This window comes from Hemitrygon akajei, chromosome 3, assembly GCF_048418815.1.
Source record: "Hemitrygon akajei chromosome 3, sHemAka1.3, whole genome shotgun sequence".
Lineage (NCBI taxonomy): Eukaryota > Metazoa > Chordata > Chondrichthyes > Myliobatiformes > Dasyatidae > Hemitrygon > Hemitrygon akajei.
In genome coordinates this window covers 19,728,525-19,744,465 of record NC_133126.1, presented here as the reverse complement: position 1 = coordinate 19,744,465, position 15,941 = coordinate 19,728,525, and the positions used below count along the sequence as shown (strand labels likewise).

Here is a 15,941-nt window from a genome sequence, read left to right as displayed (position 1 = left end):
TGGAAGATCACAGTGGTAACCTCTGCATGGAGCTGAAAGAGATAGGTGAGATCTTAAATGGATTTTAGGATCTGTGTTTACCCAGGAGATGGACACAGAGTTTATAGATGTTAGGCAATGCAGTAGCAAGGTCATGAACCCTAACACAGATCACAGTGGAGGAGGTGTTTGCTGACTTGAGGCAAATTAGTGTGGATAAATCCCCAGGGCCTGACAATATGTTCTCTCAGACCTTGTGGGAGGCCAAGTGCAGAAATTACAGGGACCTTAGCAGAGATATTCAAAACATCCTTAGCGATGGGTGAGGTGCCAGAGGATTGAAGGATAGCTAATGTTGTTCTGTAGCTTAAGAAAGGCTCTAAGAATAAGCCAGGAAATTATTGCCCAGTATGCCTGACAACAGTCATGGGAAAGTTTTTGGAAGGAATCCTAAGGGGCTAGAAATGTAAGTATTTGAATAGACAGGGACTGAGGATTGTCAATGTGATTTTGTACATGATAAGTCATGTCCAACCAATCTTAATAGAGTTTTTGAGGAAGTTGCCAGGAAAATTGATCAAAGCAAGGTAGTGGATGCCAAGTGGACTGCAGCAAGTTCTTCAACATGATCCACGAGAGGTTGGTCAAAAAGGTTCAGTTGCTTGGCATTCAAGATGAGGTGGTAAATTGAATTAGATATTGGCTTCGCATAAGAAGCCAGAGATTGGTTGTAGATGGTTGATTCTCTGCATGGAGGCCTGTGACTAAGTGCTGTTCCATATTGATTGGTGCTGGGTCCATTGTTGTTTATCATCCATATCAATGATCTGGATGATAATATGGTAAACTGGATAAGCAAATTTGTGGATGACAACAAGATTGAAGAGTGTAGTGGACAGTGAGGAAGACTATCAAAGTTTGCAGTAGGATCTGCACCAGCTGATAAAATGACTGAAAAATGGCAGATGGAATTTAATGCAGACAGGTGTGAGGTATTGCACTTTGGGAGGACAAACCAAAGTAGATCTTACACGGTGACCAGTAGGGCACTGAGGAGTGCAGTGGGAATACAGAGTCACAATTCCTTGAAATGGTGTCACAGTTAGATTGGAGCATAAAGACAGCTTTTGGCATATTACCCATCATAAATGTAATGGGTACAAGAGTTGGAATATTATGTGAAATTGTATAAGACATTGACGAGGCCTAATTTGGAGTATTGTGTCCAGTTCTGATAACCCACCTCTGGAAAGATATCAAAAAGATTAAAAGAGTGCGGGGAAAATTTACAAGGATATCGCCAGCTCTTGAATATCTGAGTTATAAGGAAAGGTTGAATAGGTTAGGACTTTATTCCCTAGAACGTAGAAGACTGAAGGGAGATTTGATAGAGGTATACAGAATTAAGAAGGGTACAGATAGGGTAAATGCAAACAGGCTTTTTCTGCTGAGGTTGGGTGAGACTTCAACTATAGGTCATGGCTTAAGGGTGAAAGATGAAATGTTTAAAGGGGAACATAATGGGGAACTTCTTCACTCAGGGGTTCGTGAGAGCGTGTATCGAGATGCCAACACTAGTGGTGGATGTGGGGGTCAATTTCAACACTTAAGAGAAATTTTGATAGGTACATGGATGGGAGGGGTACGGAGGGCTATGGCCCATGCATTCGATGGGACTAGGCAGATTAATGACTCTGCATGGACTAGATGGGCCAAAGGACTTGTTTCTGTGTTGCAGTTCTCTATGATTCTAAAATAAGCCAAAGCTCTCATAAGAAAAAAAGACTTGAGTGGAGATCTAAATTAGCCAAATATCTCTACCATATCCTAACAAACACCAGAGAAAACCCTTAATACAGAAAGGTGAAGTTGACATAGGAATAATTTCTAAGGATTCCTTTGAAGAAAAAAAGTGAATGAGTTTAAGGCTGTTCAATGGCAATTTTCACCCAGCTTGCTGTTGGTGCAGATGGACAGGGAAGTTGTTTAAACACTTCATACATACAGTGCCTATAAAAAGTATTCACTAACCTTGGAAGTTTTTAATGTTTTATTGTTTTGCAATATTGAATTACAGTGGATTTAATTTGGCTTTTTTTGACACTGATTAACAGAAAAAGACTTTTTGTGTCAAAGGGAAAACAGATCCCTACAAAGTGATCTAAATTAATTACAAATATAAAACACAAAATAATTGATTGCATAAGTATTCAACCCCTTTTAATATGACATACCAAATCATCACTGGTCCAGCCAATTGGTTTTAGAAGTCACAGAATTAGTTAAATCGAGATCTGTTTATGGAGACCTATGTGCAGTCAAGGTGTTTCAATCGATTGTAGTAAAAATACACCTGTATCTGGAAGATCCAACTGTTGATGAGTCAGTATCCTGGCAAAAACTACACCATGAAGACAAAAGAACACTCCAAGCAACTCCATGAATTGAAAAACACAAGTTGGGAGAAGGATACAAGAAAATATCCAAGTCACTGAATATCCCTTGGAGTATAGTTAAGTCAATCAACAATAAATGGAAGGAATATGGCAGAGCTGTAAATCTGCCTACAGCAGGTAGTCCTCAAAAACTAAGTAACCGTGCAAGAAGACTAGTGAGGGAGGCCACTAAGAGATTATGACATTGCTGGAGGAGTTACAAGCTTCAGTGGCTGAGATGACAGTGTTACGAATGTGCCGCAACTCTGAGGGGCCAAAGGGTACAAAGTCGCCCCCTCCTTTTTGAGAATCGCAAGATCGCTATTAATTCAGGTCTGAGACTCAGGAAATCAGAGAGAGACGTCCAGAATACACAAGGTTTGGAATGCGTCCTGACCTCAGCGAAATGGAACCGCTGATAACGGCTATTGTCTCGTGGAGACGGAATTGTGTATTGAGAACTGTACTATTCATTGAAACCCCTCAGGGGACAACCAGAGTGGTCTGGTTGAGGGATTGCATCATCCCAACCTGATTGACATCTGAGACCCCGTGAGTAAGGATAAAAGAGGGTCTGGGGAACAACCCCTTTAGACGCACCAGGAGAAACGCTAGAGATCCCGTGACAGCGTTCAACAGCGACAGCCGGTGGGGGGCTCGTGTGCGTCCTCCCTTGCCTGGGATTGGCGGGCTCACCACGGAAGAACGGCTTAGCTAAAGGAGAGGCCACAAGTGAACGGCCACACCAACGAGACTCCGACGGATCGAAATCATAAAAGGAAAAGCCGGAAGTTTTTCTCCAAATCGCTCTCTCTCTCCAACCATTGCAACCCAGCGGTCGGTCCCCAAAGGCTGCAGCCTGCATGAACTGAGTGAACTTTATATTTCCATCGGACAATGCATTATCGCCTAGACAACGATAGAGCTATTTCTTATTGATTATTATTACACCCGCACTTTTAGATTTAGTATTGACAACGTATAGTATCTGTATATTTGCATTGATATTATTTTTGTGTATTTTTACTAATAAATACTGTTAAAAATAGTATCATCAGACTTCAACGGACCTCTCTATCTTTGCTGGTAAGTGACCCAGTTATGGGGTTCGTAACAACAGAGACTGCACATACCGTTGCCCAGGTGCTTCATTAGTTGCAGCTTTATGGAAGAGTGGCAAAGAGAAAGCCACTGTTGAAAAAAACTCACATGAAATATCAGCTAGAGTTTGCCAGAAGGCATGTGGGAGACTCAGGAGACAGCTGGAAGAAGATTCTATGGTCTGATTAAATCAAAATTGAGCTTTCTGGCCAACAGACTAAATGCTCTGTTTGACGTAAGCCAAACATCACACATCATCAAAATCACACCAATCATACCATCGAACATGGTGGTGGCTGCATCATGCTGTGGGGATGCTTCATTGCAGCAAGCTCTGGAAGGCTTGTGAGGATAGAGGGTAAAATGAATGCAGCAAAATGCAGGGAAATCCTGAAGGAAAACTTGATGCAGTCTGCAAGATAACTGCGACTTGGGGGAAGATTTCTTTTCCACCAAGACAATGACCCCAAGCATAAAGCCAAAACTACACAGGAATGGCTTAAAAACAACAAAGTTAATGTCCTGGAGTCTCCAATTCAGAGTCCAGACCTCAATCCAATTGAGAATTTGTGGCTGGACTTGAAAATGGCTGTTCATCCACGATCCCCATATCATCTGACAGAGCTTGAGCAGTTTTGTAAAGAAGAATGGGGAAAAATTCAGTGTCCAGATGTGCAAAGCTAATAGAGACCTATCCATACAAACTCAAGGGTGTAATTGCTGCCAAAGATGTATCTACTTAAAACTGACTTGAAGGAGGTGAGTAATTATGCAATCAATTATTTTGTGTTTAATAACTTAATAAATTTAGATCTATTTGTAGAAATTTGTTTTCACTTTGACATGTAAGAACCTTTTCTATTGATAGTGTCAAAATGTCAGATTAAATCCACTGTGTTTCAATGTTGTAAAACAATAAAACATGAAAACTTCCATTGTAGATGAATACTTTTTATAGGTACTGTATCAAAATCAAGTCAAGTGGTCCCTCTTTGGAACATCTGTATTTTGGATTTTGATTTTATATTATTTCATAAGATCACATCACACCGTCAAAAAGCCAGATGGCAACATTTTGAGCAACAATCTCTAGGCATTTACCTTAACCAACTCTTTCAATGTGTGCTTTGACTCATCCAATGCAAGTATGTAGTACGTTTTTGGTTTATGTTCCATTATATTTTGTAAAATTCTGCAAGATAAGTCCAGAAATATGTCATACATTTTAAACCTTAAACAGTTTCCTAAATGGTCTGATCGACAATTTAGTCGTCACTGGTTCAGGTAGCAGGCAGTTCTAAAATCACAGAGTCATAGAATCACACAGGACAGGACAGAAACAGGCTCTTCAGCCCATCACATCATTCCTTCCCAATATTTTCCCAATCTATATTAATCCCAGTTGCTGGCACAAGGGCTCCATTCTTCCATGGCTTGTCTGTCTAAGCATCTGTTCTCCACCTCCAACTTGTCTAGAAATTTGAGATAACTTAAGAAATAAACAGAGTTCAAAAAAATGTAACTTTTCAGCAAATCTAACACTTGATCAATGCTTCTGATTCCAGCAGGAAGTGTCATACTTGAAATATCACAAGTGGCAGCTACTGTACAGCCAGAACACAGAGATGGTATTCCTTGTCTAACATTTCCATTGAACACAGCTTTGCACTGGGCCTGGGGCATTATCTCAGCAATACTTAAGATGACTTCACCCTCTTATTTCTTGCATCACATGCTATTAAAACTAGTAGGAGCCCATTTCAAACTGAAATGTAAATATCAGATTGTAGTTCTATTTCCTTAGCTCTGGAACTTGAAGCTGTACCAAGCTTTCAAGAAGTATGCATTACAACAGGTAAAGGACATGAAAGGAAAGAAGTACTATTTAATTTTAATTGTCAGCTTTATATTTTTCAACTACAACTGAATGCCAAGACAATAACTTTTCAGTATGTACAACATCTAATACATTGTTTAACTCATAATTGTTAAAAAAGGTTATCTAATTTTTTGCTAAAACTATATAATAGTATCCCATAATGTTTTAACCTGGTGTAATCATTAACCAGTTGGAGTGTTAATTTGGCAAAAGCAACTTGTTCAGACTCTTCTGAATGCTCTTGTATGTGAGAAAGCAAATTCTTTGTTAATGATATTGCTTTTGGTATTCAGTTGTAGTAAAATTATGTCAAAATTTAATTATTTTTTGGAGTAATCCTTTTTGTGATTTCATGTACACTCTGTTCTTTGACTTGGACATTTGTTTATCCCTCATTGACATTCTGGTCTCACTGAAACACTAAAGACAAGTAAGCTGAAGAACACATACTTAAATAGGCAAGGTGGGTGTTTACTTAGTGAAGATCATTAGTATTCTTTAAAAAACACAATGGAGATTCTCACATTTGTATTTTTTCCTCTCGATGAAGTTCAAAGTAAAGAAATAAAAAGAAAGAAGTATTCTTACAGGCTCTCTGAATGATAGAGGAATTTTCTGAGAATGAACATTTTCTGAGCCAATTAAACCAGTGAAGCTCAAATTAATTTTTTTGTCTCTAGGCAACAATACGGCTTGTTGCTACCAGCTAAGTTACCAAGGGAAACCCCATTCCTGACCATTATCCAGTGAGTGCTGGATTATGAGGAAGAACTATGGGGCAGCATGGTAGCCTAAAAGTTCTCGTTACACTATTAGATTACCAATCACCCAGGTTCAATTCTGCAGTTTGTACATTCTCCTATGTCTGCATGGGTTTCCTCTGGGTGCTCTGGCTTCCTCCCATATGCCAAAGACTGATGGGTTAGTGGGTTAATTGGTCACATGGGTGTAGTTGGGCCAGAAGAACCTGTTACTGTGCTGTATTGCTAAGAAATAAAAAAACTTCAAACTTAGATGAACGTACTAAATGGACTTTAAAATATATGTACCTCACTTGAAATTCAGTTCCATTTCCATTTAAGTATATGGAACTGAACAGTGTAGAAAATATGTTGGGGGGGCAAAATGATACATCTCATTTCATGATACTGTCTTAGACCAATATTGTGTCCATTATGTTCAGACACTGTTAAGGACATAACAACCATGACTGTGATGTTAAGACAATCAAAATTCATTGCCATGATTTATACAGAGCAACAGCATATGGATGAAATCCAGGAAGCTAACCTTCCCCTGGTAAGGAGTCATTATGTTCTATAAAGCGAACACTGTATAGTAAAGAAAAATTCTCCTTATATTATCCTGACTCTATTTTGAACAAACTCAAAGTGCATATGATGGAGTTAAATTAAAAGGAAAATAAAAGTATGTTACAAAATAAGCCAACCTAACTTCAGCAACAACTCAAGTTCTTATTTTTGGTTAATTGCACAATAGTTGTTTTTTAGTCTTTACTTATGTATAGTTTTTCATAAATTCTTTCATATTTCTTTGTTCTACTGTGAATGCCTGCATGAACATTAACTTCAAAGTTGTTATTGGTGACATGTACAGTATGTACTTTGATAATAAATTAACTTTGCATTCCAATCATTTACCAAAATTTTTTAAATGTTAGAAGAAAATTTGCCAATATAATGTCCTCAGAGATCTCAGAACAAATCAGAGGCAGCCCTAAATATATATAATAGATTCAGGATTCATTTATTATCAAAGAATGTATAAATTATACAACCTTGAGATTTGCTTACTCACGGGTAGCCACAAAGCAAAGAAACCTGAAAGAACCCAATTAAACAAAAAAAGAATAACAATAAAAAAGGCCAACACTTGATGTGCAAGAGAAAGAAAAAAAGTCATGCAAACAATTGAAGTGAACAACAACAGCATTCTGAACCAAAACTGAGTCCTCAAATCCAAACCGCAGAGCAGCGTGGAGTAGGCCCAAAGCCTTGCTTATCAGTTCATCATATTAATGGGCACAGAGCACAGCAGCCGGGGCTGTCTTCCGAGCATTAGCACCATGGAGAGTAGAGTGACCACTGTGGAGAGTGAGTGAAATCAGCTCTCGTCCCAACTGACACCCTGTCTTTTTAGTCTTTCTGGGCCAGCGTTTAAATTAACCAAACAACTGAACAGCAAGAAGCTCCAGTGGCCTGGTGAGAGGACTGAAGATCAGGAGAGCAAGCGCAATTAGCTCTCACCTCTGATCTGGGCCGGTGTTTAAATTGTCTAAACAGGGAATCATACTTTACACTAGGATCCAGCTGCAGTGAAAGGCTCCAGTACTAGACCACACTGTCTAGCGACTCACTCCGGGCCCAGATTACATCACCCAGCCTGAACTATGCTGCAATTTAAATTAAAGCTGAATTTTACTAATTTAACTTCTGTACTTGTCGTAACTTACTAAACTGTCCTTCTTTAAAAGCCAAGTGAAAACTACAGTCGCTGATATTCTTTACTTGATTGGTAGTTTCTTCCTTTATTCTTCACTTACCCAGCTAAGTCATTCACATGAATGGTTGGAACAACATTTTTTCCATCTCCAAAGCATGGTATTGTTGAATTCAGCCCATGCCAGGCTTCCTGACCAAAGAAAGAAAGTCACATGAGGCTATCCTGTTATGCTGATCCTGATATACTACAGAAAGTAATAGACAACGTGGGAATAATAGCATTACATTAAGCACGATGACATAAGCCTTCAATTTTAGCAAATTAAGGTAACAACCATTTGTACAACAAACCACATATCCAAGGGTGTGGAACTATGTAGTAATTTTTGCCAGACATCAGATTCTGCAATTCTTATTTCAGTAATTAATCAGTAACTGGCACCACAGTGGTTAGCACAATACTATCACAGCTCTGGGCATTGGAAGGAATTCGGAGTTCAATTCTGGCGTCGTCTGTCAGGAGTTTGCATGTTCTCCCTCTGACCACAAGAGCTTCCTCCAGTTTCCTCCCACAAGCCAAAGATATTAATAGGTTAATTGGTCATAGAAAATTGCTCGTGATTAGGCTAGGGTTAAATAAGTGGGTTGCTGAGCAGTGCAGCTCACTGGGCCAGAAGGACCTGTTTCAGGTTGTATCTCGAAATAAAATAAAATACAAGTTGACTCTCCATATGATTTGTCAACAAGAAAGATCCAATTAAAGCAAAGGCTATGGAAAGCTGAATGAATGATCTTGATAATTATCGACTCTCAAAAGGGAATGTGTTGAAACTAATGAAATTAAAATCTCTGGTGACATATTTGATTATCTTCAAAGTGATTCTATCCCTATGCTTCTGTTCTAAGACCAAGTGGTACTAGTGAAGGGCTTAGATCCACGATTTGATTCATCATCAACCTGGATATATTACACTAGATTCCCCCCTCAGCTAATGCCCTTTAATCACTCAATTGTAGATGCACTATCAGAAAGAAGCGTGATAGAAAAGATGATTCACTGAACATTTCTGACAAATCATCAGAATTAATGACTAACAAACAGAGCAATAGGGATCACAACACAAAAGATCATTCAGCCAGCTACATTTCTTACAAAAGTCAACAAGAAGTACTGATTGAATTCAGTAAAAAGAGAATAAACTTTCTATATTCTTTACCTTGAAGAACAGATGAAACACGCTTTCATCCATTCCATAAATGACTCCAGAAGCAACAACATAGGTAGAAAATTTCCGCTTTTTCTAAAACAAAAGGGAGATTAACTGTTTTACTTACTTAATTATGCATACAAAATGTTTTCTTAACAAGTAGAAAGCTTTACCTGCACAGCATTAATAGAACTAAGTTCTAAATAGGGATGGGATGTTTCCTTTGGTGGGGGAGTCTAGAACCAGAGGGCAAAGTAGAGGTACGCCTACTTAGAACAGAAACGAGCAGGAATTTCTTTAGCCAGAGAGCGGTGAATCTGTGGAATTCATTCCCAAAGGTGGCTATGGAGACCAGGTCACTGGGTGCATTTAAGGCAGAGGGTGATAGGTTCTTGATAAGTCAGGGCATGAAAGGTTTCAGGGAGAAGGCAGGAGAATGGAGTTAAGAGGGAAACGGATCACCCATGGTGAAATGGCAGAGCCTACTCAATGGGCTGAATGGCCTAATTCTGCTCCTATGTCTTACGATCATTGGACCAGGAAACAGAGTTCAGGAAATTCCCAGAAGTAGGAAATTGAGTTCCACCAAAGCAAGTGGGGAATTTAAATTTTATAAATAAAATCTGGAAGTTGAAATATAGCTTGTCCCATTTACAGCAACCATCACAATACGATTGTCATAAAAGCATGCCAGTTTCACTAATATCCTCCAGAGAAGGAAGTATGCCCAGTCAACCATATTGATTGACTCAATCTCCTCAATTTAATAAACATTGGCAATGACAGCAGATGCCATATCACATGGATTCATAAATTTAAACAAGTGAAGTTACAGGTTACCATTATTTAAAAATGTTAAGCAAACCTTTCCAACCATGATCATTTAACCTGACTTGTAATCTTGGAAAACAAACAGTAGCCATGAATAATAAACTCCTTTAAAACTATTATAGCCTGCATCAAGGTCTGCTTAAAAATCCAGTACAAGCAGTGAGATCCACGAAGATTATTTGATCATCCTCATGCTGTAGTTGACATTCAAGCTCTAATGTGACTCTACCAACCTGAGCTACAGCCTGCAACCACACACCCTTACTAAACAAGACATGTAGAGCTTGGGAAGGGTCTTCCCTGAAATTTGACTCTTTATTGCACTCCATAGATGCTGCCTGACCAACTGAGTTCTTTCAACAGTTTTGTGTGTACTTTGGATTTCCAGCATTCCAAATCTTGTGTTTATGGTTCTATTCACTAAATTACATGCATGCAAACTATGAATTAGAAGCAAGAGTAGTCGATTCAGCCCTTCAAGGCTCCTTGGCCATATGTGGCTGATCTCGTTGCACCCTTAGCTTTATCGTCCATCTGCTGACCAACAATACTAATGACTGCATCACAAGAGAGCAAGCTCAAATTCACTCCTTAAAAAAATATTACAAATCACCCAAATAGCCTTATCATCTATTATGTACAGTATATTAAACTTTTTTGATAATCGATGTTTAAATGTGACTCACTGTGCTGCTCCCTGAATTGCTGTTGCTACTAAATCCCCTGAAAATAAAACTTCTCAAAGCATATTTAAGTATAGTGGAATGGAACTTACTCTTGACCTTTAATATGTTGGCATTTATATTCTGACTATTCATTGCAAACTTGTGAACTAAAATGAGGGTTCTTTGATACAGGATTTACTTGGAGGTGATTCATTTGGAGAATCATAGTCTGACTCGAGATAGTCTATATAACAGAACATAGAATAGTACAGCACATTACAGGCCCTTCAGCCCACAATGTTGTGCCGACAAAATGGCTTAGTGAACGGCAGGTCATGCCTCACATGACCTGATTGAATTCTGTGAGTAAATGATAAAACAAGTTGATGAAGACAGAGTAATGGATGTGAAGAATATGGATTTTAGTAAGGCATATGACAAGGCTCCCCATGGTAGTCCAAGAAGAGATCCAAGGAAACATGGATTCAGAATTGGCTTGCCCACAGAAGGCAGAGAGTGGTAGTAGATGGAGCATATTCTGCTAAGAGGTTGGTGACCAATGGTGTTCAGCAGGGATCTTTTCTGGGACCCTTGCTCTTTCTGATTTTTATACATTATTTAGATGAGAAAATAGAAGGCTGGCTTACTAAGTTTGCAGATGACAAAGGGTTGGTGGTGTTGTGGATTGTGTAGGTTGTCGTAGGTTACAATGGGACATTAATAGGACGCAGAGCTGGGCTGAGAAGTGGCAGATGGAATTCAGTCAGGAAAAAATGCGAAGTGATTCACTTTGAAGGTCAAATGTGAAGGCAGAGTACAGGGTTAATCGCAGGATTCTTAACAGTGTGAAGTAACTTAGGGATCTTGAGGTCCACATCTATAAATGTAGCGTAAGTTGATAGGATTGTTAAGAGGTGTATAGTGTGTTGGTTTTCATTCGGGGATTGAACTCAAAAAGCCGCAAGGCATGTTGCAACTCTTAAAACTCTGGTTAGACCACACTTGGAGTATTGTGTTCAGTTCTGGTTGCCTCATTATAAGAAGGATGTAGAAGATTTAGAGAGGATGCTGAGGAGATTTTTCCTGGATTAAAGAGCATGTCTTATGAGGATAGATTGAGTCAGCTAGAGTTTTATTCTTTGGAGCGAAGGAGGATGAAAGGTAACTTGAGAGAGGTGTACAAGATCATAAGATGCTTAGACAGAGTGGACAGCCAGAGACTTCTCCCAGGGCGGAAATGGCTAATACAAGGGAGCATCATTTTACAGTGTCTGGAGGAAAGTACAGGGAGGATATTGGAAGTATTTTTTTTAACGTAAGAGTAGTAGGTGCATGGAATCCACAACCAGAGTTGGTGGTTGGCACAGATACACAAAGGACATTTAAGAGACTCTTAGATATGCAAATGGATGAAAGAAAAATGGGGGGCTATGTGGGAGGGAAGAATTAGAATGATCTTAGAGAAGGGTTGGCACAATGTTGTGGGCTGAAGGGCCTGTATTATGCTGTACTGTTCTATGTCCTAAAACACTCAATTAGACTTTCACCCTCAGCAAAGAAATGGTCATCTTATACATACAACCTACCATCTAGAGACGAGGAAAAGGTGTCCCACCACCTGAAGATGCTCTCATCTTGGGCAGCCTTCCATGCATGATGAATGGTTTCCCATTAGATGCACATCTGCCCCAACCCTCCCTCTGATAACACAAACCTGGTTCTCTTTGGGTGGATATTTCTACAGAATACCCTAATGGATTTAATCTATGCTGATGTATGTTTGCAGCTGCCAACAGCAAAACTACTTCTCTAGAAGTTGCAATTATTTTCTGTGGTTACATACTGTCTTCCCAAATTTGATGACTAGTTTCTCAAGGTTGAGGTGATCCTTAAAGTTTGGATGGCATTTTCTTTTGCGATAATCGTCCTCTGTAAATGCAGCTTCCGGATCCTCCTGATAAACAAAACTGATGTTGACTTTTTGATCTATGGGTATACATTAAAATAGCATGATTAAATTATTTTACAAAAACTAGTTAATGTAACTCTGACATGAGATGTAATGAATGCATACAGAGATTTCATAACAGCAATTATTTTCAGTTCTTAAAGCTGATAGGTTGTGCTATGCTTGGCTCCAGAGGCAATTCTTCATTGCCTTGCCCATAGGTCTAATGTACTCCTTCTGCACAGTTGGAAAAATGGTGAAATATGCAATGATAAATGGATTCACAGCAAATCCAGTCCTGCCTTCACCATTGTCTCGAGGTTTCCACTCACTTCTGATGCATCTTTCAACATAAATACAATCAAAATTGGTGTACTTGCATTGTGAGACTAGATCAGATCCAAAGGCACCCTTAAGATCCTAATTACAACATTAGATGCTTCCTCTGTTAAGATATAGTATACTCTCAATGATGATGATCCTAATGTATAAACAAGACAAAATTACAGGATTAAGCACCTCCTAATTGATAACAGCAGCCAAGAAGTTAGTAACAGCACCTGCAACACAGCCATATTGGCACAGAATTTCCATCAACAAGACAAGAAGCAGCACAGCGCCTGTCATCTGAGGCTTCACCTCATTACAGGGTTAAACACCGGTGTGAAAAATAGGGCTACCTTCCACAGAGTGATCTCACACACCATTGCCTCAAGTCTGGCGGTTACCAGACAAGTGCAGGTTGCTGGATTGCACCAGAGTAATGTTCTGACCTTGGACTTCGTTTCTCCATATGATTGCTCCTGAATACTGCCCACGTATTACTGTGAATAATTAGCCCACCCCTGAATGTTGTCTATGTTTTGCTACAGAGTCATAGAAAAGTACAGCACGGATGAAGGCCCTTTGGCCCATCTAGCCCATTTGTTTGTGAGCATGAACTGCTTTCCCCTCTGATGTGCTGCATGTGAGGATCTCTCTGCATGATGCGGTGAGCTGCTTCTAGAGTTGTCCAGACAGTGGGCTCTCTGGTTATTTGCTTCCATTAACATTTCACATGGATCTCATTGCACAGATGTTTTCTTGTGAGTGGGCTGTAGATGAGCAAGACTAGCCTGATATTCAAGGGAAATCCCTCATTCCTAAGGAGACCCCTGGAGTGATTTATTCAAAGATGGCATAAAACAGATCACGCTTATATATTGCTGTTGGACATTCACTATAATCAGTTTGACCACAGACATAGCAGCAGAATTAGGCCATTCGGCCCACAGTCAGCTCTGCTATTCAACCATGACTCCCCTAAATAACCGGCTTCTACTCAATGATCAACATACAGATCCCTTTAAAATCCATAAGTATGATGCCGGGGTGGTCATAATGATGTTCTACCAACTGTACAGTGTCAGGCTGCCATGCACAGCATGATAGAGTAGTGGATAGCACAATGTTTTTCAGCACAGGCAACCCAGGTTTAATTCTCATCACTGCATGTAAGGAGTTTGCACGATCTCCCTTGGGTTCTCCTGTTTCCTCCCACAGGCCAGAGACATACTGGTTGGTAGGGTAGTTGATCATTGTAAATTGTCCCATGATTAGACTAGGTTTAAAATCAGATGATTGCTGGGTGGCGTGCCACACTGTAACTCAATAAAATAAATTTAAAATAAAATGTGTGTAACGTATGCCATCTGCTGCATTGTGCTAACCTGAACTTGGTGGGACAGGAGTCAAATCAGCCGGGCACAAGAACTGATTCATAAAAAATGTTTTCTGTGTCTCCATGTGGATCCAGTTTGTACACAAATTACAACAGCACAAATCTTTGTGGAAGTTTGCACTCCAGTGATTCAACCTGTAAGGGGGTGAAGACAGATCTGAAACATCAGCTGACAGGCACTGTGCTGTGGCTTTTTTTTTGTCAATGTGAATTACGTGGCGATGCAATTGTGCTGCAGAAATAGTTGCTAACATTTTGGCAGCTGTCATCAATTAGGAAGTGTTTAATCCAGTAATTTGGCTTTCTCCATGTACCACAAGTCAAATTTGGCACTCAATATATTAAGAAATTATTTTGCTGCTCGTTTCTCGAGCTTCACGTCAACAGTAATATGAATGCTTTAAAACCATCATCTGTACCAAAATGTAAATTGCATCTATTATTTAACAACTAAAAATTTTTAAAAATTGTCTCAGAAATTTACTCAACTTTTGATCCAGGCCTGAGTCTGTAGCATTTGTCAGTGTCTCTATAATAGGGCTTCCCAACCTTTTTTATACCATGGACCCCTACTATTAACCGAGGGGTCTGTGGACCCCAGGTTAGAAACCCCTATTCTAAAATGAGTGGATTATCAGGAAATAATCTGCAGTTTGAACTCTAGATCCTGCAATTGTGAATGAATATTTAGTCATTCACCACATCTGCAAAATCCTTCGAGGTACAAGACACAAATGATCCATTAGGTTTAAGTTCTAAGTGTCAGCTCTATCTCAAGTGAATGGTAACTTCTTCAATAATCACTTAACTTTGTACCATATCTAAAACCATCTGAAATTCAATTAAGTGGCAACAGCCAAAACACAACGAATATTCCTTACAGGATCGACGGGTTTAGTTTGGGCCCACGTCATTATTGTCGACAACAGAATAAATATTTTCGGACTCTCAAAATTTTCTAAATCTGAATGTAGTGCTGTGGATAGAGAAAGAAGATAAAGAACGTCATCTTGTAGCATTCTTTCATTGTTCATTTCACCAGTATAGAACACGTCAAGGAAATATTACATTTATAGAGAATTTTCCTTGTAAGTACTCTTGCATTCCCCTGCGTTTATGAAGTGATACACAACCTGATCAGTTATTTTCTTTGCTATGCTTTCAAATAAGGTTAAATGATAGCCACACCTAGAGCTTCATTGTCGTAGTCCTACTTGGGAAATAGGCCAAGCTACAGGTAAAGGGCAATACTTCACCTTACTTCACAAAATACCTGTCATTTTAGAAATGCCTTTACAAATCTGTACAGCACACATTCAGCCATTTGGCTCAAATGACCTCCACCTGGGGTTCTGATTTTCCCCTCAACTTTATCTAATCGAGTCACTATATCCTTCTTGTCCAGGTATTCATCATACCTCACTTTACATGTGTCTAGGTCATGGGAACAAGGTAACCCTTGTGACCACAAGTTTCACGTTCTGTTCACTATCTTGGTAAAGAAGTTTCTTCTGGTTCCTTGATGGATCAATTGTGAAACATATCCATGACTACCAGAACAAACAAGGACAGTAGAAGTTGCAATATGGACGACTTCACTCACTGCAATACTGAAACACTGAACTGATCACTGAAACACGACCTATGGACTCACTTTCAAGGATTCTACAACTCACGTTCACAGTATTATTTATTTATTTGTATATGTACGGT

At 39.3% G+C, this 15,941-nt stretch overlaps 1 protein-coding gene across 2 annotated transcripts in view; it reads right to left on the bottom strand.

The window, feature by feature from the left end:
• Window positions 1-15,941, bottom strand: part of ak7b (adenylate kinase 7b) — a 61,819-nt gene that overhangs the window by 39,144 nt on the left and 6,734 nt on the right. For both annotated transcript variants that reach the window (XM_073039291.1, XM_073039292.1), the window contains exons 4-8: window positions 15,110-15,204; window positions 12,404-12,514; window positions 9,074-9,157; window positions 7,958-8,046; window positions 4,617-4,707 (exon numbers count right to left, since the gene is read on the bottom strand). In XM_073039291.1, the coding sequence (XP_072895392.1) occupies window positions 4,617-4,707; window positions 7,958-8,046; window positions 9,074-9,157; window positions 12,404-12,514; window positions 15,110-15,204 (470 nt within the window). The remainder of the gene's footprint in view (window positions 1-4,616; window positions 4,708-7,957; window positions 8,047-9,073; window positions 9,158-12,403; window positions 12,515-15,109; window positions 15,205-15,941) is intronic.